Source organism: Aspergillus costaricaensis, assembly GCF_003184835.1.
Source record: "Aspergillus costaricaensis CBS 115574 unplaced genomic scaffold BO79scaffold_7, whole genome shotgun sequence".
Lineage (NCBI taxonomy): Eukaryota > Fungi > Ascomycota > Eurotiomycetes > Eurotiales > Aspergillaceae > Aspergillus > Aspergillus costaricensis.
In genome coordinates, this window is record NW_020291807.1 from 66,573 (window position 1) to 92,758 (window position 26,186).

At 50.1% G+C, this 26,186-nt stretch overlaps 6 protein-coding genes across 6 annotated transcripts; 4 read left to right on the plus strand and 2 right to left on the minus strand.

Annotated features, from left to right (window-relative positions):
* Positions 1 to 4,699: 4,699 nt before the first annotated feature.
* Positions 4,700 to 8,419, plus strand: BO79DRAFT_140996 (uncharacterized protein; the record flags this gene model as incomplete). The annotated part of the gene is made up of 2 exons (XM_025678237.1): positions 4,700 to 7,036; positions 7,088 to 8,419. 2 exons carry the CDS (start codon positions 4,700 to 4,702, stop codon positions 8,417 to 8,419), a joined length of 3,669 nt encoding a protein of 1,222 aa, XP_025542218.1.
* A 653-nt stretch (positions 8,420 to 9,072) lies between these two features.
* On the plus strand, positions 9,073 to 14,184 carry BO79DRAFT_235994 (40S ribosomal RACK1 domain-containing protein). The gene is made up of 10 exons (XM_025684539.1): positions 9,073 to 9,339; positions 9,500 to 9,626; positions 9,726 to 10,026; positions 10,888 to 11,255; positions 11,336 to 11,769; positions 11,990 to 12,099; positions 12,168 to 12,308; positions 12,526 to 12,652; positions 12,821 to 13,138; positions 13,396 to 14,184. Exons 1-10 carry the CDS (start codon positions 9,130 to 9,132, stop codon positions 13,819 to 13,821), a joined length of 2,562 nt encoding a protein of 853 aa, XP_025542219.1. The 5' UTR covers positions 9,073 to 9,129; the 3' UTR covers positions 13,822 to 14,184.
* A 1,086-nt stretch (positions 14,185 to 15,270) lies between these two features.
* On the plus strand, positions 15,271 to 16,745 carry BO79DRAFT_190193 (DUF159 domain protein; the record flags this gene model as incomplete). The annotated part of the gene is made up of 3 exons (XM_025680717.1): positions 15,271 to 15,360; positions 15,461 to 16,037; positions 16,102 to 16,745. The coding sequence occupies exons 1-3, from the start codon at positions 15,334 to 15,336 to the stop codon at positions 16,743 to 16,745; spliced, it is 1,248 nt and encodes a 415-aa protein (XP_025542220.1). The 5' UTR covers positions 15,271 to 15,333.
* Positions 16,746 to 16,937: 192 nt separating this feature from the next.
* BO79DRAFT_243708 (uncharacterized protein) lies at positions 16,938 to 17,897 on the minus strand (the record flags this gene model as incomplete). The annotated part of the gene is made up of 5 exons (XM_025685311.1): positions 17,779 to 17,897; positions 17,303 to 17,703; positions 17,157 to 17,236; positions 17,060 to 17,090; positions 16,938 to 17,004 (listed from the first exon to the last, which is right to left on the minus strand). Exons 1-5 carry the CDS (start codon positions 17,863 to 17,865, stop codon positions 16,938 to 16,940), a joined length of 666 nt encoding a protein of 221 aa, XP_025542221.1. The 5' UTR covers positions 17,866 to 17,897.
* A 221-nt stretch (positions 17,898 to 18,118) lies between these two features.
* On the plus strand, positions 18,119 to 21,151 carry BO79DRAFT_168452 (RNA polymerase II mediator complex middle subunit MED1). Its single transcript, XM_025679424.1, has 2 exons — positions 18,119 to 20,027; positions 20,080 to 21,151. Exons 1-2 carry the CDS (start codon positions 18,369 to 18,371, stop codon positions 20,728 to 20,730), a joined length of 2,310 nt encoding a protein of 769 aa, XP_025542222.1. The 5' UTR covers positions 18,119 to 18,368; the 3' UTR covers positions 20,731 to 21,151.
* A 3,672-nt stretch (positions 21,152 to 24,823) lies between these two features.
* Positions 24,824 to 25,291, minus strand: BO79DRAFT_74877 (uncharacterized protein). The gene has a single exon (XM_025689690.1). It carries the CDS (start codon positions 25,247 to 25,249, stop codon positions 24,938 to 24,940), a length of 312 nt encoding a protein of 103 aa, XP_025542223.1. The 5' UTR covers positions 25,250 to 25,291; the 3' UTR covers positions 24,824 to 24,937.
* Between the last annotated feature and the right edge of the window lie 895 nt (positions 25,292 to 26,186).

Consider the following 26,186-nt stretch of genomic DNA (forward strand, 5'->3'; position numbering starts at 1 on the left):
AGTAGTATTCCGTCTACTTTGGCTGATCGGTCGGGGTTCGGACTTTGAGTCCTTTTACCTTGCTCATTACTTGTGTACAGATAGCTGCCTGGCTCTATGTACTTGCTGTGTTGTGTACATGCAGGCTGCGCCAGGGTATGGCACACACACGCGCGCGCACTTGCGATCGATAGATCGATCGACTGATCATCCCTAATCCCAGCAGGGGATAATGATGATGATGATGCTAGCTGGATTCCCTTGCTGGACTGGGCTGGGCTGTGTGACTGTGCCCCGACGCCGGGTGTTTATCGGGATTGGATGGTTCAGATGCTGTTGATACTCTGTACATGGACAAGGAACTCCATTAACTATTTTGGTAGAAACTGATGAGTATTTGCTTACTGAGTAGGGTACCGGTTAGCAGTCAGTCAGCTTGTATCGGAGTATATCTCGGTCTTTGTGACACCAGAAACAGAAGCAGAAGCAGGAACTCTACTCAGTTCATCCATCAAATACACCGTCACACGAACCAGAAGGTATCGTTGAACGCTACACAAGAACATGTGCGGGCTATCTGGTGAGTGTGTGATTGCGGGGTTAGTTAGCTAGTTTGGATCCTAGGCCACCTGCATAAGTAGTACTACATGGGAACATGATTTGTGTAATGAGCAACCAGTTATGGTTATCTGTAGGTCTAGATCGTGATGATCTTGGGTAGGTAGTAGTGGAGATCATATTAGCTGGAGGTGTCTGTCACTAGTTGGGTTCTTCTTCTGGGTAGTTATGGTTGGGCAGCAAGCAGTATTGATCTCATTCCGTTATTATGGGACATGGGGGTTGGTCTAGCTGAATAATAGTGCTCTGACTATTGACAAGCCACTCCCGCTGCGCTAGGATGCATGGCATTAGAAGATGTGATGCTTTGTTGTGGTTGGTGTGATTGGGATCATGTTGCCGCTGTCGCTGCTGCTGTTGTTCTTGTAGCTACTAGGTTGAAAGTGCCAGGGTTGGAGATCTCTTATGAGAAGTGTATCCTAGTCTAGATTCAAAGTGATGTTCAGGTGATAGATAGAGGCGTGATCTAGACGCAGCCGAGAAGAATATAGTAAATACAATAGCTGAATCCATCATAGATCACTCGAGGTCTAGAACTCTTCGAGGATTGCACCCTCCCAGTGCGTCCCATGTCCTTGGCTCCGGAATGACAGCTGACCCCCACTACTTTAGATTATTATTCCTTTTGATCAATGGTCCCAAGGAGGATATGTGTACTACCTAGAATAATCTTAATGATGGATGGATAGATAGAGTATGCACCTACCGTGCATCTCCAGCCTATTGGGACTTCCCATCTACTATCGGTCTCCCCGTCGCTTAATATAGCCACTGCTTGAGTCATGCAGTGTGGTCTCAGCTGGAGATTTTACGTGGATATTTCCCCATCTAACTAGACCCAACTGGGCTGAGCTGAACCTGGGACCTGAACGGACTCAGCTGAGAAGCCTGAGAGAGAGACAAAGTGGGTATAGCGACCATATCCGAGATAGATTAAAATCTGTAGTCGGAAACCAATCATAGGCCAGTGTCCCCTGGTGTACCCGATTAACTATCCGAGGACTTACCCGGAACGGCTATATCGAGGGCCGTCCGAACCACGGAATGCGAGAACCACGGAGGTCACTGTCTGTCCATTGGTTATGACTGAGCATGACTGGGTACTGGGATCGGTCCACTGGGAAGGCACGGAGAGGAGAATTTTGGGATATGTCCAGCGATGCTGTATGTATGGCTGTTCGATCGCGTGATGGTGGGGGGTTGTGTGGGTGTGTGCCTGTAATGGTATTTCAAATCTTTGGCTTCTTACCTAACTAGTATCTAGTAACTCACTGCGCACCCGGATTATTGCAGGGGTCAGGAATAAATAGCAAGAAGATAGACTACTCACTCCATAGTAACTTCGGGGACGGCACATCAAGCAGGGATTTGCCCTGTGCTTCCCAGCAGCTTAATACTGAGAAGGAAGGTCGGAGGATTTTGTGGTCCCGAATAGTCATATAAGATTTGTCAGGGCGTCCTTTAGCCTCATATGGCAATTCAGTAGCGTATGGGGTAGATATGGAGAAATTGCGTGTGTGTGTGTGTGTGTGTGTGTGTGTGCTGGAGAGTCATGCAGCACGCTCATGCATTATGGTCGTTACTACCCACCGATGATCTACCTTGTCAGTCCCGTTCGAAATGATCCCCATTTTGATAATTGCGACCTCGTCTCGGTTGTCATCCCTTTTGCTTGTGAGAACTCTGTGACGGGTACAAGGCAGATTGACAGGAATGCCTAGCATTTCTAGAAAGAAACGGGGCCCTTTTTTTTCAAGCCTCATTGCGTAATTGCTCCGAAAAAGCACCATCGCACCTCTAATTCTTCAGAGACTCAAAAGGGGAGTGAGAGAGGCAGAGGGGGAGGAGAGTGCCCGTGGTGATGGGGGTGGACCCCATGTCCATTGGCCCTGGGCACGGCCGCCTTTTGCTTCGGCCCAGGGGTATTGATTGGATTTAATAGTCGGAAATCAGAGTTTGACCTTGTGTTGGATGGGTCTGGATATTTTCGGGAAGGATATGAAGTACCGAAACCTGGTACGACCAATAGACGGGCTCAACCGTGGCATATCTCTTTGTGACTATTCTTTAGGCAGAGAGGGCAGAAGAGGGGATGGGAGAAGACCCAGGAAATTCGTCCAGGAAAATCACGGATCATTGTCCCAGACACCTTCCATTTTCATTCAAACATTCAGAGGATTACTAGTGATGTACAACTTCGCCTAAGATGAGAGAAACCTCGAGGCGGAGCGGCCAAGCAGACCAACACGGGTCGGTTAAGCGGTTACAGACGTACAGTAGCGCCCCTTTCCTGCAGTCGGACGGTTTTAGGGTTTTGTTTCGAAGGCTGAGTGGGTCGCATTCGTTAGTTAGTTTGGTTCTGGAGATCGTCGTCTTTCTTGGGGGCTTCGCTGCCTTTTCCTTCGCTGCTTCTCTGGAAAAAAGTGGGAAAATAGGGAAAAAAAGGAAAAAAAAGGTCCCAAGGGCTTCTTCCAACGGTCTCAAGTCACGGTTGTTACTATTGCTCATCCAACCAAGGTACTATGCCATCAAGGCTGTTGAACTACTTCTTAGAGCAACGCTCCCCAGTTGCTAAAAGGAAACCCGTGGTTCATGGCGGCCGAAAGTTCCCAATAGTAGTACCACGTTGTTGTATGACACACACGCACAGCATTCACCCTCCGAGTGGCAAGATCGGCAACCCGCTCGTGCCTGGAGACATCCGACTCGTGCTGAGTCTAATGCCGTCCAAAGTCAAATCAAATCATTTCCATTTAGTCCAGTAGATACGTAGATACTAGATAGATAGATACTTTGAAGACAGACACCACCCTACAACATACTTTTGTACTAAGGTTCCAACTGGTACAACCTTGCAAGGAATCCGGAGATGATTGCCAGCCCATCCGCTTCAAAAGAGCGGATAAGACTTTCCATCGCGCAATTTGATAATCCCAAGTTTAGCCTTCACCGTTCACAGCGACCGTCGCCTCCATCAACCTCTCTCTCTTCTCCTCCTCCTCCTCCCCCCCCCTACTCCACTCTCCCCTCGACCCTCATTTGCCTCTTGCTTCTCTTCTTCCGCCGGGAGGGAAAAGGGTGGGATCCACCTCTCCTGATTTTGCTTCGAGTAAAAAGAGACTAAAGTGGTACTAAGTCGCCCAGTTTAGTCTGTAATTGTAATAGTCAGTAATACTAAACAGTCCTAAGTCACTAAATATTTCATTTCTCGGGTTTGAATGGGGAGCTAGAGCCTAGTTTAGCAGTAGAGAAGAGACAGACGGACAGACAGACAAGAAACACAGAGAGCAACACAACTTTCATTGCAACGGGATCTTCTTCTGTCTGTTACTCCTGAAATCCATCTCCCCCCAAAGCTACTACCATCAACTACTCCAAATCTTCCTTTCTTCCTCTACTTCCTTTCTTTCTTTCACTTACTCTCTTTCTTTCTTACACTCACACACACACTCTCTCTCTCCTTTTCTTCTCCTTCCCTCTGCTATAGAACTCTTCGATGAGTTTTCTTCTCCGTCCAGTTCTTTATTGATCTCTCGGAATCGATTTCCTTCAGATCCCTTTCCGCGTCTTTACTTATCGACATGACCCCGACGTACTGTTAATTGGTTCCTTTCTCCGGGTACGTTCTACTTAGTCGCGACACTATTCTACCCTGCATCCACCCCGTTGGGTACTCTGTACATTTTCTTTTTTCTTTTTTCTTCCTCGCTTTGCTTCGGTCCTTCTTTGTTTTTCTTCGCCCTTTCGCTGCTCATTGCGCCCCTCCCCCCAGTCATCCTTCCTGTTTTTTGCTTTTGATAGTCTGGGATGGTCCGACGCCATCTTACGACATCCGTTCAGAAGGCAGACTGCGCAAAGGCGAATCAAGCAAAAGGCCCCCAAACTAGGCTGTGCATCGGAGGTCGTATTGTTGGAAAAGCTGACGAAGATATGCTTATGCCTTATGACTTCTAGGATGATCTAGCGTGCTTCCTTATTCTTTCTGGCCATTCTCTTTGACCCTCGATATCTTACTCCGAGTCGTTAACTTTCTATCCTACTTCTTAATACATACCATCCTTTGCGCGCTGTCGGGTTCGGTATATGACCCAGTGCTTCAACCATGCAGCACACCAAAGGACTCGAGTCTCACGAGCTGGGACGAACGATCTCGCGTTCGCGCAGCACCAGCATGTCCAGCGACTCGCAACTCTCCCGTTCCCATTTTCTCGCTCCCCCACCAGTGATCCCCGCGCCCTCGTATATCGCCTCGTCTGCGGCCGCTCAAATTATTACTGCGGACCAAGAGTTCAACGCCGCCGACTTTGTGGCCGACGATGAAGGCCACGAGTCCAGTGCGAGTGCGCTTGTCACTCGTGAAGCCCTCTCTTCTCTCAATGCATTCCTCGACAACATTCTCTTCAACATCCTGGCCGCGGCCAAGTCCACTCAATTGGTCAAGATTCGTCCCGCCGTTGCCGAAGTGTTAAAGCCTCGACTTGCCAAGGAGATGGTGTCGGCAGCTGATGACGAGTTAAGTGAATACCTGGGTGGACCGGAAGACGAGCAGCTGGAATTTCGTAGCGGCCAAACCTCAATTGGTGAATTCGACCTTGTGCGTTCCTGGAAGCTGACCCGTCTGCGGTGTATGGTCTACACGCGGCTGGGAGACATGGAAGAAGATGATGAAGAGGAATACATCAACCAGGAAATCATAGGCGAAGATGGAGGCGGCCTCCGCAGGCTCGCCAGCCATGTCGGTCACATCACGCCTGCTGCCTCAATCTTTCTTACCTCCATCATTGAACACATGGGTGAGCAAGCCCTAATCATTGCGGGCGAGATAGCTCGGTCTAGACTATCAGCAAACCTTGAGGATGAAGACGATATGACGGAGACGGGCGCAAACCGCGCAAGCATGGACCGACTGGTCGTGGAAGACCACGACATGGAGAGGCTGGCGTTGAACCCCACTCTGGGAAGGCTCTGGCGGACTTGGAGGAAGCGTATGCGAGGAAACAACTTGTCGCGAGCGGTGTCAAGGGAATCTCTCGTGAATCGCCAGAGCTTCGTTTTCGGGCCCAGCAGTAGGAAGAGCAGTGCGATCACAATCGATGAGATCTCGCCGCGTACCGCATCATCGCGGTCTGTGAATGAGCCGCTTCCGGAGAGCCAGGACGAAGTTGACCCGGCCTCCGTCCCACTGCCGATGAGTGAGCATGATGTCCAGGAGATTGAAACCGCAGGCTTCCTCCCGGAGCTCGACACTAGCGACATCCAGACGATGCAAGCCGTTGTAGCCCATAAGGTTCGACCCCACAGCCTTATGGTGCTGACGCTACCCTCACCAAGATCGCCCTCATCGAGCGGGAACTCCCCTATCACGCCAAGATTAGTTAACATTAAATCCCCGCGCCATGCTCGGTCAAGGTCTTTGCCCAATGCTGCTCCTACGGATGAACAACCATCCGAAGTTGAGCAGCCCGCCGAGCGCACGTCGCCTACTCCATCAGAGGAGCGAAGGCGCCTGGAGACGATGTACGAGCATGACGAGGATGACGAGCGGCACGGTGGAGCGGCAACTAAATCAGAGACCGCCGAACAAAATGAACCGGTGGTTCCTAGCGCTGCACAGGGGGCCGCCGCGACCCCGTCCACATCGGTCGCATCGGTCGTAGCATCGAGTGACGCTAGTAGTACCCCAGTGTCGTCACCTTCTCTGACCGACCGTGGGATCCAAGAAACCGACGAGGTTGAGAATCATGAGACAGACGAAAAAGCTCAAGTGGCCTCTGAGGTAGAAATTGCTCCTGGGCCTGTCGCGCCACAAACGCAGGGGGTCGTCGACTCCACCCCGGCACAACCCGTCGCCGCCGATCAGGATGCGTCCAAGGCTGCTGATTGTGACCAGTCTACTCCCGACGACTTAACCCCTCCAACTGTTCCATCTTCTGCGGACGACATCGCCGTAGAGAAAGCATCTCGGCCTGTTTCAACTTCTGGAGAGAGCGCAATTTCGGAATCCTCGCGATCATTGCCTGGCAAACGCGGCTCGTTCGTACCCGGGGTTCAGCATCAGTACGGGCGCTCGAGCCCAGGGATAGCCTCCGTCAGCTCCGGCGTCGAACGCGCCGCAGTCCAGCGATTGCCGGCACGACCATCCACCTCAGTGGCGTCTTCTGTCTATTCCAAGTCTCGTCGCTCAGGCAGTTTCAGCAGCAGCCGTGAGAAGCGTCCTGTCACTGCAGGTTCTACGACTTCTCAGGTATCGAGCAAGTTGAAGGGTCTTATCGGTCGCCCTGCAGATACTGGCTCGCTTCGTCTCCGTACCTCGTCTGAGGTCAGCAGGGTCTCGACAAGGGAGTCGGCTTACGACGATACGTCCGGCCTGGACGAGTTGATCCGCAGCGAGGAAACAATCCATTTCACCTTGACTCCCAAGAGCATGAGGGAAATGGAGGTGAGTCAGCCATTGTTCCGCTCCTTCTGCTATGCTAATCTCTCTTATTAGTTGCCGGATTCACCTAGATGGCGTGCTCAGCAAGCAGGTACTGATCCGACCGACCTGCCGAAAAGCGTTGAACCGACCCCAGATGACATGTCTCGGTCGAGACACTCAACTGCATCATCGAAAAGCACGGTGGACCTTCCACCAGTACCCAAGTACATCCAGTCGAAACCCAAATCCATCGAAATTCCCGCCATGGTCCAACAGCAGAAACCGGCTGCCGGACAGGCTCGGGATGCGAAGCACAGCATGGAATCGACCCGTGATTTTGCAAACTTTTTGAAGTCCACCGGGCCGAATACTCCTACCACTCCTGCAACGGTTGATGGTAGCCCTGCCAAGTCGTCGCGCCTGCGTCGGTTGTCTGATGCCACTGAGATTTCGAAGAAGCTGTCCCGGCCTGCGAGTAGCACCGTTTCTGTTGCAGCCTCTGCCCGTAGCGGTCCCCGCATGGAAGCCCGTTCTGCTGTGGTTCCCCGGGGCGATCAGTCGTCCGACTTGATCGATTTCATTCGGGAAGGCCCACCAACGGCTGGGGCTCATCGTATTCCGCGTACTGTTGCGCCTTTCAGGGATACCATGGACTCGGACGAGCTCCAGGCTATTGAGCCAGGTCGCACAAAGGGTGCCCCCTCCGTGGCTAGCACGCAATCGGTAGCTGAGACGTCTCTGGTCTCCGTGGGCTCTCGCACAGGGCTTCTGGAATCTACTAGTCGGACAAGCACTCCGACTGTCATGGCCAAGGAAACGAAGACGACATTTGCCGCTCCTGTGAGCGTATCCGATGACCACCGTCCGCCACGGACACGACGCCGTGTACCGGACCCTTACGCTATTGACTTGGACGATGACGACGAGCTTGATGAGCTTCTTGAAGATCCAAAGCCCAAACGTGATGAGGAGAGTCTGATCGACTTCCTGCGCAATGTTCCCCCGCCAGAGCCCACTCCGCCACAACAGCCTTTGGCGGCCAATGCAAACTCTCGGCGGGGCTCAGCATCAGTGAAGGCTCGTCTGCGTCGGAACACCGCATCCGAGAAGACACTTATGGCGAAACCCTCCAAGACCTCTCTGCGTCAACAGCCCGATAACTACATGGGAGGCGCTTCGAACTATACTGTCAAGGTCGGCATGGAGCGCAATGCGGGAGCCATGAATGGCGCCTATGACCTCAAGACTCCCTCGGTGCGACAGACCGAGACCAGCGCACTGGCAGATTTCCTCAAGAACACTGGACCTCCTGAGCCTCCCGTCAGCAAGGCTCCTGCTGCTACCAAGTCTAAGGATTCGGGATTCTCGCGACTCTTTGTTCGCCGCAAGAAGGTCGAGGCATGATGTGTCTCCTTCAATGCGTCTTATATTCTCCCTCCTGTGTCCTAATTCTCTACATTGTCACTCTCTAATCATTGCTTTGAACACGATATCATAATGTGTTAGGCAAACGACATGCCCTGTTCGCCGTGGCGAACTCTGATGACCGATACTGTCTTTTATTTCCTTGCCCTTTTCCTGTCCATATTGGAGCTTTATTCTTTCGCTCATATCTTCTATTTCCTTTCCCTTTTGGATTGCGGTCTGCCTTTGCACCTCTTGGATGTATCACTCTTTCCAGCGGTATTTCTTTCTCACGCTTGATTCCCCCTCTACATTTCTTCCTTTATCTATCCACTACTTTATGGACCTTTTCTTATTTACTTAGTATCCTCAGGAAGAGAGTTTCAATTATGGCCTATGAATGAGATTACTTGACTTTTCAAGCGCCTAAGTTGTTGATAGAAAGAATTTGAACGACTTAATCGGATATTTAATCCCTACACTATCATGATTAGAGTAGTAAGTAGGTGTCCAAAATCAATGTACTATGTGTAGTTTGTATAGATCCGGCGTGTGGGCCGATATCCGGAGAAACGTTCCACCGACCGATCGGGATCCCCTGGGCTCCAGAGCGCGGCGTGGCATCAATAGCAGCAGCACAGCAGCTTCCGAGCCTCGTTGTCAATTTATAGTCTCCTCCCCCCCGGCCACTGCCACAACTGCCATTGACAATGGCGGCCACCCATCTCACAATGAGGTCTTTCCTCGGTCTTCTCTTCCTCTTGTTCGTTCAACTCACCTCCGCCCTGAAGTTCGACCTCTCTGCCGTGAGCGGGAAGAACGAGCGATGTATACGCAACTTCGTCTTTAAGGACCAGCTTGTGGTCGTCACGGCCATTGTGAGCGGAAACAAGGGTGATGGTCAGGTTGTTAACATGCATGTATGTGGGAACTCACCCCATTGTTGTTTGTGGTGATTGCGGGAGGCACGCTGGTCGGGCCAGCTGTTTTGTTGTGTCCCGATGTCCTATTCCACCCTGAAATTGTGTCGCTTGCGAAAGAAAGGATATACTTGGCTAACTATTTTGCTTCCTGAAATAGATCAAGGATGCGCTGGGCAATGACCACGGTCGTCCTAAGGATATTGCCGGAGAGACTCGCCAGGCCTTCACTTCTCCCGCTGATACTGCTTTCGACGTTTGCTTTGACAACCAGCTCACCACTCGTCGTATGTCTATCCACCTTGGTTATTCTGTCTCTTGATATGCTAGGGATACTAGTTGCTGTGTGGTGTGTGTATGTGGTGCTAACCAGACAACCCTATCAGACGCCGTTGCCAACCCCTACAAGTCCATCGAGCTCGACGTCGACATCGGTGCCGATGCCCGTGACTGGTCTAGCATTCAGGTCCAGGAGAAGCTCAAGCCCGTTGAGACCGACCTCCGCCGTATCGAGGAGATGGTGGCCGAGATTGTCAGCGAGATGGAGTACCTGCGCGCTCGCGAGCAGAAGCTGCGTGACACCAACGAGAGCACGAACGAGCGTGTGAAGTGGTTCGCTTTCGGTACTATGGGTATGCTGGTTGGATTGGGTGCTTGGCAGGTTGTGTATCTGAGGGCTTACTTCAGGTATGTTCTTTTCCTCTCTATGACGCTTCCCCTAGTCTGGTATTTGGGTGGTGTGGCTAACTGCTTTGGATATGTAGATCCAAGCACCTTATCTAGACCATGTCGGTTTAAATTTAGAATCGTGAGAAAGAGAAGGTTCCAGGTTGATGCTTTCTCTCTTGTCATGACAAAATATGGACTATTTCTTTTCAATGCATTTCATTATCATCTTGGCCCTATGTAGCTCCGGGATTTGCTTCACGGTACACTGATTGATTATTGATGAAGAGTATGACAACTGTGCATGTATATTGGTGCTGGTGATCGGTATTATTATCAAATTTCTAGCCATTTTTAACCACATAGAAAGAAGGCCTCTACCCAAAGTCGAAAGACCGTCGATAGGTGCTGTAGTATGTCACCACGAAGCCGCTAGCAATAAGACGGCCAACGCGATACTGTGTAACTCCAGACTGTATTCCATGCTAGTCAATAAGACTTCACTCTTCGAGAGCCAATTGCAGCCCACAGACTCTGACATCCTGCAGTCATAGCAACATCAGCGAAGCAAGGGGAGCAAACCAACCGCCGTTGGAAATGCGCCGGAGACGGTTGGTGAACAGCCCTGCAAACAATGCAAACGAGGTTTCTCCGGATGATGTCAACCCCGTCATTCTTCGGCTTCGGTTCTTACTTTATCGTCGACCTCCCCCAGGATATCACGACCAATCCTCCAATATCCCATTCATTTCCACTATAGATCAGTGCCAATCATCATAGCGACATCACAATGTCTGCACCCAGACTCATCAACCGCTTCATGCGGCCATCGACCTCGTCAATCTCTCTTACGACAACTTTTGCCCGGCGCTCCTTCGGCAGCTCGGTTGTTCGTCAAAACAGCGTGAACAACAATGATCGCGCACCATCCACGGCCCCCGAGCATCGCAAGAACCAGACAAACAAGCCCCCTAACCCTCATGTGCCCAACACGACCTCCACCATGACCAAGGACTTCCCCAAGGTCGGTGAGAAGCCGGCTCCTCCGGAGATGTTGAACTCGGTCGACCCCAACTACCGGCCGGCGGATCCGTACCCCGGAAGAGTCGAGCATTTCACCGGAGGTCGCCAGGAGACGGGGGCTCAGAAGCCCGAACTTGGTGTTGGAGAGATGGAGGGCATTACCTTCAAGGTTGAGCCGCTGCGCCGGGAGGGCGAGGATGTTACTACTATGAGGGCTCGGTTGTTGTGTTCGTGATCCCCAGTTCACTTCCCCTTTGAATCTTTCTGTTTGGAATGAGTAGCTGACGCAAATCCGGGGATGGTATAGATCAGAGCCGCAAGCGCGGAATCCTCGAGTCTGACCTCCTGTTGTCTACGTTCGCCGATGTTTATCTGGCCGATATGAACAAGGAGCAGTTGCAGGAGTATGACCGGTTCTTGGATGAGAATGACTGGGATATTTACTACTGGGCCACCCAGGACCCTCCGGCTGAGGGGACTGAGGCTGCTGTTTCCACTGAGGCAGGCGCTCAGGATACTCCCACGGAGACGTGGAAGCGTACTGGAGCCAAGAGCGGCGAGTGGGCGCAGACGGTTGGTGCTTTCAAAGCTGCATACCGGCCCGTTCCGTCACGATGGGCCGACTCCAATGTGCTGAGACTCCTGCGTCAACATGTTCGGGATAACAGTGCCACGGGCTTCCATGCTGCGAAGACCAAGAAGACTGGTGGACCTGGACTGGGACGTATGCCCAATGTGCAGGTGTTCAACAACTGAGCTTGCTAGTCTGCTGCCATAGGCATGGTGGTGTGTGTGTAAGTGACGCGAGATTGTATAGTTGGCTTGTATTATATGTTGGGCGAGATTGTACAGATTATACACCGGGATGGCTTTACAGGGATATATTGGGAGGGTTATAAAAAGCATTGCCGTTCGATAAAGAGGGTTCATTCACAACTTCAACTTGATATCTATGATATAGATGGCCATAGGCGGTCAGCAGCCGAGGCAGGCGGTGAATATTCACGTGACTCGCTTATACGAGTTAGGGTTGGCGGTACCGCACAACGGCGAGAAGGGCTGGGCGCGCTAGTTAGGGCTCAGGCGGGCACGCTGAGTGTCTGCCACTCCATCCTCAATGCTGTGATTTTTATCTCCAGCCTAGAGTCAACGACAATTGCTCCGCCCGCGTTCATCCCTCTCTCCTCCCAGACTCCCAACATGGCTGAGCAGCTCGTCCTTCGCGGTACCCTTGAGGGTCACAATGGCTGGGTTACCTGCCTGGCTACCTCTCTGGAGAAGTAAGGCAACACTACACTACCACCGAAATGAACACATGAAACAAATGCGTTTTGTTGCGAAAATCGAACAAGGTGTGCATGTGCTACCGAACAAGTGGTATATGGATGCATTGTTGCGAGAAAAGAAAATGATCGCATTGGTTGAAACATGAATATTCATATATCAAAATGGACAAAACTGGGTTCTGACTTTTATGTTTTTCTTCCTCGATTATAGCCCCAACATGCTGCTCTCTGGCAGTCGCGACAAGACCCTGATCATCTGGAACCTGACCCGCGACGAGCAGGCCTACGGTTACCCCAAGCGCAGCCTTGAGGGTCACTCTCACATCGTCTCTGACTGTGTATGCCCTCCGAATCACTCCGTCCCCACCATGTCCCAGTCCAGACAAGAAGAAAGAATTATTCCCACAACGAAGGACGAAGCCCGATCGAGACCTACGAGAAGGCGGGACTGGGAAAAGCATCAAGGAAAGAATACTTTTGGCTGACCGTTCATGGGGATTATATAGGTGATCTCCTCCGACGGTGCCTACGCTCTGTCCTCCTCCTGGGACAAGTCCCTCCGCCTGTGGGAGCTCTCCACTGGTGAGACCACCCGGACTTTCGTCGGCCACACCAACGACGTTCTCTCCGTTTCTTTCTCCGCCGACAACCGCCAGATTGTCTCCGCTTCCCGTGACCGCTCCATCAAGCTCTGGAACACCCTTGGTGACTGCAAGTTCACCATCACCGACAAGGGCCACACCGAGTGGGTTTCCTGCGTTCGCTTCAGCCCCAACCCCCAGAACCCCGTCATCGTCTCCGCTGGTTGGGACAAGCTCGTCAAGGTACGTTTGAGTCGACTCCCGCACATCCAAGTTTTCCATTATCCGCAATCTCGACAAGTCCAGAAGATGTTTTTGCATAAACGTATTTGCTACTTCAGAGCCTTATGGCCATGAGACAAACATTCACCAATGCCCTGATGGACACTCGACAAACATATTTGTTTATGTTGTTATTGCTTTTATTGCTTTTCCACTGAGAACTTCAACCTGAAGAGGATGTATCTGTGGGATCAAAGCTAACATGCAAAAACAACTAGGTTTGGGAGCTCGCTTCCTGCCGTCTCCAGACCGACCACATCGGTCACACCGGCTACATCAACGCCGTCACCATCTCCCCCGATGGATCCCTCTGCGCCTCCGGTGGCAAGGACGGCACCACCATGCTCTGGGATCTCAACGAGTCCAAGCACCTCTACTCCCTCCACGCCGGTGACGAGATCCACGCCCTCGTCTTCTCCCCCAACCGTTACTGGCTGTGCGCTGCCACCGCCAGCAGCATCACCATCTTCGACCTCGAGAAGAAGAGCAAGGTTGACGAGCTCAAGCCCGAGTACGTCGAGAAGGGCAAGAAGAGCCGCGACCCCGAGTGTGTCAGCTTGGCCTGGAGCGCTGACGGCCAGACTCTGTTCGCTGGTTACACCGACCACAAGATCCGCGCTTGGGGTGTCATGTCGAGGGCATAGATTGATACCCATCAAGTAATCCAAGGGACGGTGTTGAGATTTTAGCGGAGGAGAGAAATCAAATAACAAAGATATCTGTTTTTTATTTTTTCCTTTTCCAAACACACACTCAAAAAGGGCAGGCATTGGTTGGGATGTATGAGCCATGAAGCAATGAAAGCACCTCGGAGGGAGGGGAGTTCTCTCTCTTCTCTCCTGGGTTTTCACCTTGAACATGTCTAGCTTTTACTTCGAGATTTTTCGTTTCATAAAAATCCGAATTGTCTGGAATCTTGTGAAAGGGATGACATGCAAAATTGTTCTAATACCATTTAAAAGACTGTTAAAAAGTTACACCCTATCACTGGAGGAGAGACATTGTAGACCTACCTTATTATCTACTATACTTTCTTTGGTAACTTCGATGTGGGGTTTGATGATGGTATACCGTAGAAGGATCTATCGATTCGTAGTAACATCTTAATATTTCTTGCGGGGTCATAATCATGTCGCTGTTCTGGATTCGATCCGTCGGTCGATGTAATGCTCCATCCTATCTACCTTATCCCCAGATTCAACTTCTCCATTTGAGGCTCTTCTCGGGACCATCCCTGAGATTGATCTACATGGCTAAGATCTCGTACCTTGCATGACACCAGGCTATGGCATTGATTCTGTCAGTGCTATGTAGCTACATCTCAATAGATGACATGTTGTCCGCATTCACACGATTATGGTTATTTGTTACTACTCACTTCACATACGTACTATACATGAAAGCTAGCGGGTATCTCCAGGAGCGATGATAATATATACGCTATTGTGTGCATCACCGTTCAGTCTCCAAACTTCCTTCTATTTAACTTAATTTCTTTTATTAGGACTTCTATATATACATTTATAGAGGCCTGGGAGCTTCGCCTTCATCTTTCAATTCCTCTTCTTTGTTATAATGAAGTACTACTACCAAGTTATCTAGTGTATATAGCACTATAGGGTAGGTTAGATCACAACCTGTGTCTATTGTTTATAGTACTCATCTTGAAAATCCCATACTGTATGCTACCAGCCCTATGATACTAGTTATAACCATCACAGAATCTGCCTCAAAAGTAGATAGTTAGCTAGCAATTTCCGAATATAGTAAAAGCACCGCGATGTAGCATTGATCATTCCAAGTCGCTCAGCTAACCGCTTTGGATGTACCACTAAGAGAAGATAGAATTATAGATACATGAAACAAAGAGATAAGTGACATGGAAGCAAAGTAAATATAAAAAAGGACCAGCTGCTTCTATAGTTGCCAAATAGCGGGAAGTTCCAGACCCCCTTCACTACTTGATTAGGTTATAGTTAGAGATTCCCGCCGATCGATCGTAGTTTAGCTTCTTCCCTCTCCGCCCTGCCGCATGACGTCGCAACCTAGTCTTCTTTTCTTTCTATCTCTCTCTTCAGTCGCATTCCACTTCAGCTTACCCTTTTATTACTCCGGCGCTTCAATTTTCACCTCATTGATAATTCAATCATCTCACCATGTGTGGACGATACGCTTTAGGCGTGGTACGTACCTCATCCTCCGCCCTGTATACTACTCCGGTGGTACTATATATCACCATCACCATCACCACTAGCCACATGTAACTAATAGATGAACAAACAGCGCATGAACTTCATTCGCCGCCGACTCCAAGACCAAGGCCTCCAAGTCGACGACGCACCTCCCGACGAAGACGTCCGCGAAACTTACAACTTCGCACCGGGGAATACTGGCGCTGTATATCTTGCCGATACGCATATGTACCCGTCTTCTCATCATCGTGATGATGAACCAGCTAGTCAACCTGACGCCGATAAAGAGGCGACTGAAGCAGCAGTAGCGGCAGCAGACGAAGTTGAGGAGAAGGAGGATGCAGGAGAAGAAAAACAAAAGAACAGCAAAGCCACCAAATACAAGCTCCACAGCATGCGCTGGGGTCTCATCCCGTTCTGGACGAAACGTAACCCCGACTACGGAAGTCTTATGCGTACGATCAATTGCCGAGATGACTCACTTATCGAGGATCGGGGCTTGTGGACGTCTATGAAGCGGAGGAAGCGGTGCGTGGTGGTGTGTCAGGGGTTCTATGAGTGGTTGAAGAAGGGTCCGGGAGGGAAAGAGAAGGTTCCGCATTTTGTCAAGAGGAAGGATGGGGATTTGATGTATTTTGCGGGGTTGTGGGACAGTGTTAAGTACGAAGGTGAGATACTGTATTTTCATATGCCTGAGGGAGTGTTGGGGTGTCGGAGCTAATTGAGATACAGATTCCGATGAATATCTCTACACATATACGATCATTACGACATCGTCCAATCCCTACTTGAAGTTCCTGCATGATCGGATGCCCGTGATTCTGGATCCGAATAGCAAGGAGATGAAGACTTGGCTGGACCCCTCCAGGACGGAGTGGTCAAAGGAGCTGCAGTCGATCCTCAAGCCGTATGAGGGCGAGCTGGAATGTTATCCTGTGGCGAAGGAGGTGGGGAAGGTGGGAAATGATTCTCCGGACTTTATAGTTCCGGTCAGTAGTAAGGAGAATAAGAGCAATATTGCGAACTTCTTTGCCAATGCGAAGAAAGGTGCTGCGGTGAAGGTGGAACAAGGCGTGAAAGATGAGAGGCCCACGAAAGATGCGGAGTGGAGCGAGGATAATGCCCCCAAGCCGGTATCTGGACTCAAGAGGGAGCATTCGCCGGATGTCGAGACGGAGGATACCAAGTTACAGAAAACGGAGCCTGGTGTAGATACATCGCCGAAGAAGAGCCCGGAGAAGACCTCACCGTCCAAGCCTGTGACGCCGGCAGGGAAGAAGATGCGCAGCGCCACGCACAACAAGCCGATGAAGAAGAGCCCGCAGAAGCAGCCTCCTGCAGGAACTCAGCGAATTACGAACTTTTTTGGGAAGTGAGGAACGAAATATGCATCAAGGATGGAGATACCCAGAATCTAAGCTCCGGGCTGGACCCGGGAGCTAATCATCTGTAATTCAGGCATGATCCAATTGTGTCAACTGCCAGCAGTTTGAATGGAGATACTATCCCACAAAGCCCATTAAGTAATACAATCATGAACTATTGTACAAGGCTCCTAACCAAGTAGCCTATTGAGACTCTTGCTGGCGCAGTCTCTGAACCAACTTCTCCCGTAGAAATGGGCTCAGACCGAAACTAATCTTCCGTTAGCACAACTCACGCAGTCATATCAGGAATAGAAAGAACCTACATTCCATCACGAGTCACAATCCGATAAGTCCCTAACCAAGGTCAGCCACACCATCACCCAACCCAACAACTTATAATCAATCAATCACACAACATACCACTCGCCTGATAATTACCATTCCCTCCCACAAACTTCCCATCAGCATCCACCTCCAGACTCCCAAAGATATCCTCAGGCCTATTCATCCCGCCTCGTCAGCTCACACCCAATTCCGCAGGAACGAACAGGGAAAAAATGACATACCAAGCAATCCTCCCATACTCCGGCGGCCGTCTACCATCCGACAAATGAATCCAGCCTCCCCTCCCCGCCGAACCAGCACCCCCTTGACCACTAGCTCCGCCACTGGAGTCACCGACTTCGCCGCGCCGTCTCCTCGAACGTGCGCCACCCATCAGCACTCCCCCAGACATTAGGTTCGCGCCTGCTGTTGAGACCATCACCTGGGCCTGGGAAACAGCTTCTGGGTCTTTGTATCCATGCTCCGCGATCACTTCTTGCAGGATGTTGAGGAATTTCGGGTTCTCTTTGAAGGAATCGGGTGTTGGGGGGAGCTTGGAGGTCACGCCGAGGGCGAGGTCCGGGTTGGTGGGTTCGGAGGGGAGAAGGGAGAGAACGTTGGTGCCGTTTTTGGGGAAGACGTACTGGAGAGGAAAGTTAGTAGGGTTGGTTTGTAGATTGCTGCGGTTTAGCTAGCTCTTGAATGAAGTAGTACATACGATGTGAGAATGGCCCTCTAGCGTGGACACAGCTCGGAGCTGCGTCCACCTAGGCGTCTGGCGGACGAACGAGCGAATGCCAAACATTTTAAACGAAGTGCCGATGAAAAGAATTGGAGTTCAATTGAACTTAGTAAATAAACGCTGGGTAGAATATCCGAAGACCTGGAGAAACTATGACGCTGCGCAGACAAACAGGGCAAACTCATGTGACTGCGCGTTTGCGGCCGCGACCAGTTGATGGTCAGTACTAGGCACGACCATCTGTTCGGCTTTCCCCCCTCCATTGCGATTTAGCTCCCTGGGTTGTGGTTCTTGATTGCGTTTGTTATGGAGGTTCATCTACTATACTTTCTTGAATAGACAGTGGCGCTTGCGCAATCATTCTCTCTCTTTCGGTTTGCCCCGCTCAAGTCGTGTGTTTTTGCTGTCGTCCGACGTATGGAGCATCCATGATTTCATCGGCTGCTTGATTCCTTCTCCATTATCTCTCTATTTTTCTGCATGATACCCAGCCTTTGTTTGCTACTTCATACACTTTGTAAATTTCCTATTCGAGGTGGATAGATCTCACTTCAATAAACACCACCATGGCGACTCCCTCATCGAAGCCAAACCCCGGAGCGACTCCGACACATCTGACCTCGTCGCCTCGTCCGTCTGGTGCTCATATGGCCCGTCCGATTTCCCACAAATCGCCGTCAACGAGAACGCCCTCAGCTTCCGGTCATGGACACAACCAACCCCCCGTTTCAATGCACCAATATTCTACCCCTCTCGCCGCGACTACCGGAGCCGAGGACCCCGTTACCTTCAGTTCCCCGTCGGCTCTCCTCGCGCTTGGTGGCTATAGCGGGATCAGTCCGTCCCCCGCCGGACACGATGGTCTTGTCGGCGCAGGCATGAACGAGAATGATATCCAGGCATTAGGCATGCCGGGACTGAAGCTCGGGGGTGCTCGTGACAGCGAGGAGGAGCGCAGAAGACATATAGATGATGTGGTTCAGCTCCTACGAGCCCGAGTCTCGGGGCGGGGTGTGTGCAGGGAGGGTATTGAGCGACTGAGTGATCTCGAAGGGTTCGAGTCGATTTGGCAGGAAGACAGTCTCAGCATTGCGGGGAACTTTGTCGATCTGGAGATTGACTTCCACCGGGGGTATAATGTGGTGAAGGATGTTAGTCTGAAGTATGCGACGCCTGATGCGCAAGATGGGGAGCAGCGTGACGAGGCTACGGCGGTGCTTAAGCGCGATTTGATACAGTCGCCGGAGGAAGGGGACCGGGGTGCTTGGAAGTCGTTGCGTGGGTTCCATGAGAATCTACAGTGGCTTGCCAAACATGATCGGCTCAGTCAGGAGGTTAATTGTTTCGAGGCCATTGAGGGTCTTTACGAGAGCTTGAAGCGCGTGTGGGAGGCGGAGTGGAAACATCGCAAGTTTGCGGGGGTGTACGACCATCTGTGCAGTGGCTGGGTTGGCCAGCCGTGTATGCACAAGGGGAGTCGCATTGGACTCGGTTTGGATTACTGGGTGCAGCAAGCACGGGTTCTGGATGCGAAGGAGAAGCAGAGGACGTCATCTGATGCGATGGTGATTGATGCGACGAATGGGCAGCCATCGGATGATGAGCCGAGCAGTTTGGAGGGGAAATGGAGTATCGTAGTGGAGTGCGAAGAGGGTTACCCATCTCTCCGTGTGTCGAAGGACTGGGTTGGGTCTGAGGTGTTGACGGGAGTCAATAACAATGACAATGGGCCGTCGTCGAGTGAGGCGCATGGGTCTGAAGCTGCAGTTGTCAATTGGGTTGATCCGCCGGCGACGTTGACCAATAACCAAGGTCACCCTGACGCCATGGCACTTGACTCGAACATGCTGGGCTCTTCTGCTCCTAATCGTCGATTCGTGGCGAAGTTGGAGCCGGCACTGGATCTACCTATTCTGGCAGCATCTGATATCTACCGCCATCTTGGAATGCAATTGCCGCAAGAATTTAAGATGGTCACCTACGATGGACTCCTGGCCCCGGGCTGGTCGCCTTTGTCGGCAGCAGGAGCTATGGGTTTGGGGCCGGAGGAGGCCTCTCAGCTTGAGCGGAGGAGACGCAGAATGTCGGTGCAATCGGTTGACAGTACGGGCAAGCCGTGTACGAAGCATCACAGTTATACTTTTCAGCCATTTGAGTCTGTTGCTGGCCGAACATTGAGGGATATCCCATTTGCACATCCCCGGCAACTCGCAGACATTATCCCGGTATGATTCGGTGACCCAGATGTATGTGTCGACTACTGACAGATTTTTCTAGATCCTTCGTCAGTACGCCTTTTTGGCCAACCTTATCCGCAGCGTTTTTAGCTCCTCGTACAAGCCCGATGAGGATAAACCCGCCACGCCCGCTGATTCTTCGAATATTTCGTCCAGTCCACCCAGGTTTACCGATGGAAATTCGAAGAAAGATGTCATCATTCTGAGCAATGCCGACCCGAACGAGAAGAGGCTTGATGCATTGCTGGGGGGCTTCGAGAAACTAGCAACTTCGCCTAGTGCTAAGGGTAAAGGCCCTGTGGGGGTGGGAAACGGAAACTCTGGTCCCGATTCTACTGTTGATGATGTCAAGGTAGACGTAACGTTGCGGACGCAACTAGGACAAGCACCGGTGATCATGCTACTTTTCGCGGTGGATCAACCAGACGAAGCGTCGGAATTCGTGGAGGCGGCATTAACGAAGGTGTCCATTAGCCTGGAAGTTGGACTGAACGGCCGGGTCTCCGTTGTGGACATGACGGGTCTCCTAGATGACAATAACACTACCACCACAGACAACATGGAGGACACCCCAGAGAGAAAGACTCTCGAGCTGCAAAGCAAAATCGCAAATGTGCTGGAAATATCACAGGACATTGGGATCTTGGTGGAATGGATTTTACGATGGGCGCGGCAGCGGAAGGGCCGCTGAAACTTGCAGCGGATTTTGAGACAGTGAGAGGGGAAGGGATACGCATCGTCCACTGCGTCGGAAGTGGAGAGCGATCGATCTCATCCAGCGGTGATGCAAGCTGGGATATCCTCGACAAGGAGTCGCACTAATTCAGACGTGGGGACTTGCCGAAGATTCGACCGATGTTCTGGAAGCAGACTCGGCCCATTTTTCCTGGATCACGGTCTGTGCAGTATTTGCGTGGGATGGGTGCTAGAGGCTGTCATACACCAGTTGATCCCAAACAAAACCAACTCTGTAACACCCGATTCTAAACCACCTGATATGGACTCGGGCATGTGAAAGGGAATCTAAGCTTAATGTGATGCAGTCCTGTACAACTACTGGGAAGGGGCCATGTGTTTGACCATGGTGACCCTGTGGGTGTGGAGCTAGATCCGAGGCAACTTGACAGGACTAACGGTGGAATGCCGGTCAAATCGAACAAGCAATCACAACAATCACAACCGGCCCACCGAAAAATAATACTAGCAAGACAGAAAGCGAATGAAATGTACAGTATGCCAGACCGAAAAGCAAATAGAAAAAGCACCTGACCGTCAAAGTTCCAGAGCGAGGGTTAACTTACGTGGGTGTCTGTCCATCGGCCCATCTGCAGGGGCAAACACAAAAAAGAGGAGCCTCGGGAATCTAGACCAGCCTTGATGACAACTGTCCTAGCATTTCCATACGAAGTAGTTAACTAGTTTAACCAATGGATTTGTTGTAACTCGCAAGTCTATAATATGTATAAGAATCCACAATGACTTATAGCAAGTTTATACCTATGAGTATCTACTGGTAACTAAAATCGGCAAATGGCCCAACAATAATAATAGTAGTAGTAGTAAGTCGAGGCGGTATAGATGAGTAGATCACCACCCGATCCCTCTGAAACCGATCAACTGAGTCACAAGCCAATTGAACCAACCGACCGCCACATTTTCGACTCTTTTCAAGCGAAAAAATAAAAATAGAGTATGAGGGATTAAATTTTAAAGCTCAACCCCAACAACATGCAAGGAGGGTTTACACTGCTATTTACTACATGTGCTTGAGAATTCCCCTATTAGTCTACTGTACTGTACGTATGTAAATATGCGGAAATAAATCCCTCTCTTCCTTCATACTCGGAAATTGAATTGAAACATTGCAAAGAAGATACAGTTGAAAATTTAGATGTTGTCTAAGTCACTATGTATGTATGCACTTTGCATCCATCCCGTGTCTTTCTTCCTTTCTTTTTACTTCTTCTTCTACTTTTCCGCCAAAATGAATGATGAAATCAAGAAAATGAGGAACGAAGTTGAAGCTCAGACGTTACTAGTATTATGCACTAAAATAAAAATTTTATCCTGGCGGCACTCCCTTCCCCCCCTTTGATCAACTGCGCGAATTACTCTCCCTGACTGGCTAAAACTGGATGCCTAACTATGGGGAATTTGGGGGTAAGTGTCAGGTACTTAGTTTAGACTAGGCTTTTGATTGAATTTTTACACTTTGTTGAGGTATTTTCTTTCTTTCTTTCACTCAATTCTTTTCCTATTATTTTTTTGTTTGTTTGTTTCTCTTTTAATTTACTTTACTGTTGATATTGAATTATTATTACATGTATGTATGTATGTTATGTACGTATGTACGTAAGTTTCTTCGTTGCTGTTTCTGTTTTTGTTTCTGTTTCACGGTTATATGGTTTAGTAGTCTCTCCCGGTTACTTCAGTTGAAAATTTTGTAAGCATGTAGGTATACAAAGTAGGTAGGTTCCGGTATGGAATTCTAACCTCAGCTAGCTAGCTAGCTGAGTAAATACTTCAGCTACCCCATATTCAGGCACCGCATGATACATACATACATACATACATACATACCTGCAATGCAACAAAGCTACTACTACTCCGCGGCCGAGATCGCTGCTGTGGCTGGTGCTGATGCTGGCCCTGTCCCTGTCTGTCCCTTGAGGACTGGACTAACTAGTTAACTAATCGGAATCCCCGGGCTTGAGTCATTGATACTACTACCTTGTTGAAGATCTTTTTGCTGTGTGTCGGACAGCTACCTACCATCTCTATAGTACTTCATCATCTGCAATAATTAAGGTTTCTATTCATGCAGAAGAAGTCTCAAGACCCTACCCTTGGGGTTCTTTGCTGTAGACTAGGCATGTCGATATGACCTGTCATTATTGAAGTGAAATTGGATGTGTCGTGCAGATGGGTTAAACTATTGTATTGTTGGTGCCGGTTTGGGTTGGGTCATTGTGGTGGTGTAGGTATGTAAGTATACGAATTTGGTAGTCGATAAGTGAGTGATTTGTAGTATGAGAATTGGATGATGAGGAGTGGATGGTGATGATCCTCATGATCTCGTAAGCATAGAGGAATGTGATGGCATTCGAACGTGTCGATTGATCGGCTTCGGATTGTATATGGTTGGATTTCTCGGAACTCTGGGGGTGTTGCATGTGCATGTGCATTTACTTCATATGGCGACTCAGGGATATGTTCCGAGGGATCATGATTGTGAATAATGGATATTACTATTATCAGCTTCTGTAGGGGAAGGAATGGTAGGATGGAATGTTATATGTATAGTGATGAGTCTATGTAGTGGTGAAGATGTGGATGAAGGTATATAGTACTCCGTACTACTAAACAATATCACGATAAGAGAGCTCAGCGATATAGTAGTCTAGTAGGTTAATATCAATACCATTCAAGTATAGCGCAAAGAAGCAAACAACTTTGTATCTCCCAGTTACACAAATGTAAATCGCATCTCACCTAATCGCTCTGGTCGGCCCGAAACCAGTCAGCGTCGTTTGTCATGACCACCGGCAACCAACCAATGAGAAGGCCACGATAAGCATCGCGAACTGAAAGGGCGTGATCTACAGACAGAACCATGTTCTGATTAGTTTTATCATCCGTTTCATTGAGGGGTTAATTCGGAAATGGGGGCTTTGAATTCTTTTTCTGCTTGGCCGGTGAGGGATATATTGATTCTTGATATGCTGAGAGGCTTGCATCGTGGTCCGCCAGTCCACTGTTGTGACGCCCGAACCCATCCTTGGTCTGCTAGTTTTTCACCATATGCTGCAGCTGTTGGTCAGTCCGGTGGTGGTGAGTAAGTTGGTCCACTCGTACTCGGCATTACCGTCCGTGTATATGCGGTTGCATTTTTTTCTATTTTGTGTATCATTTTCATTCAGGGGGGGGATCGGGCTACTGTATCAGGATGAATGTGAAACTCGGATCACGATCAGATACGAGTCAAGTAGGGTGATGATGGTAGTGGTCACTTGGATTGTGTACTGTGTCGTCGGCTGGAGGGCACTAGACCCATCTCGGCTAGTCATTGTGCAGCGCCACAGTCAGTGATGGCTCAGTTCCTGCTATTCTCGCTCCCGTTCTATTCTGGGGCGCGGCACACAGCCCGGCTTCCAGATTCGCACAGTAACCGGGAGGGATGTGTTGAAGGAAGATGACGCTTTTATGGCGCACGGTTTAAGACACTGAACCTGATGCCTCCCAGGTGGATTCCACCAGGCTATCCTGCCCAGTTCTCCAACAATGACATCTGATACCTCATGTTGGCATCACCGTGTGGAGGCCAGCCATGACGTCCACAGGGCTGATCGGAAACGCAGCCACTCTCTCCCTCGCGGATTCCTGAAACTCCCGACTTGGCCTCTCTGTCATTTGCTGCAGCACCCCTTCCACCCACCCCCGGCAGACAAAGACTCGCGGAGAAAGGGAATGACCAAACCCACGATCGGACACTAACAGACGAATGGGTCACCGCAGAGCATGCGGATGGGAAATCCTGGGGTTGAACAAGGATGCTCTAACTCAGGAGTAACCTCTTTTTTTTCCCTTCTTCCCTTTCCCCCCTCCATCCATTCATCCGCCGTTCATTTGACTTTTTCCCTTCTGGAACCGTTTTTCCCTTCAGGCTCGGCAGAAGAGGCGGTGCGCCCACGAGTAACACACCGTACTCACATGATATTAGTCACAAAACCTAATTATAACTCCAGTTAACATGGAAACAGTGGCCGGTCTCGGGGCTGGCGGGCGGCTCTCTTGCCATTCTCCCTTCAAGGAATGTTTTGCCACGCCCCACTCCCGGCAAATCAGCCAGTCGACTTGCGTTGCGAGGCAAGGCATCCGGGACATGCCCTCTCTTGGGTTTACCCGCTTGTGTGTAACTGTATTTCATGGTGGTAAGCTGTCAGACTTTGTATGCGCAATGTACAAGCATCCTGTGGACAACTGATATGAGTTGACGGGAGGTGAAATGGGAACGGGATATTCCACCGGGCCGGTAGCCTGGATAAGGGACAATAGTTCGATCGTGATGCCTTTTTTGAGACTGCTGTGCGGAAAGGGCAAAGCGTCGACCCAAAGTGTATTGTCCATGCGCGATTAAAAGGAAATGAAAAGGCCGATAAGTGAAAAAACTTCAGTCGGCAGGCGCGCCATGATCCACCCACGCGACTCATGGCGGGGTTTGAGGGGCAGCCACTGATAAGGGAAATCCTCCCAATTTAGATAACCGCAGGTACAGGATTTGCGTATTGTGAATGGAACAAATTGTGTATTGGCGCTTACACGGAAGGTCGTGATTTGTTTCCTATCAGGCGCCCCGGTAATTCATCCGTGATATCTGGTCATAACCAGTAGACACTCAACACAAGCTTCATGATAGTAGTAGTGGTAGTCAGGCAATGCACTACTGCCATCCGCTTCAATATCCCCCAAATTGCATCAAAGATAAGACGGGAAAGATAGACACCGGTACCTCGATATGTCTTTCCTATCATTGCAGCCATCATGTCACACCTACCAATAGGATCCCATGTCAATGCGATTAGGCGCAGGCAACGTTCGAGCTATTCGGGTCCTGCAGCTGATATGCATCGGAACCGACCACTGGTTGATAATTCCTCTTAGCAACTAATTGCTGTCGCTATCTCTGGGTAACGAAAGGCCAGAGAGGGAAAAAGTGAGGGATCAGACAATATCATGATTACTTTTTGTGTGGGGGGGGGGGGGGGGGGAGGACAAGGTCAGCAGACATGATCGTTCGAGATGCGGTGTGCATAGAGTTGATAGTAGAAAAGTACGAGATAAGTGGCTGTTATTTTCTTATTCCTTAATTTTAATCCTGCCCTGATAGCTGGCAGGTGCACGGTGGGAACTCAAACAGGAGTGGTCGCTTCTGTTTTCAGATCACCGTCGCGTGGGGTGGGAAGATTATCTGGGGAAGGAAGGGGGCAACCGCTTTGCGGGTTCGAATGAGATTGCTGTGATTAATACTCTCAGTCATGGATGAATCCCAATGGAGGAGAGTAATGCCTATCAAGGTTCAGATAGTCTGGATTACGACTTGCGCTTTCTAGGAAATTATCCGACTGCAGTAGTGGCCTTCCACGGAAG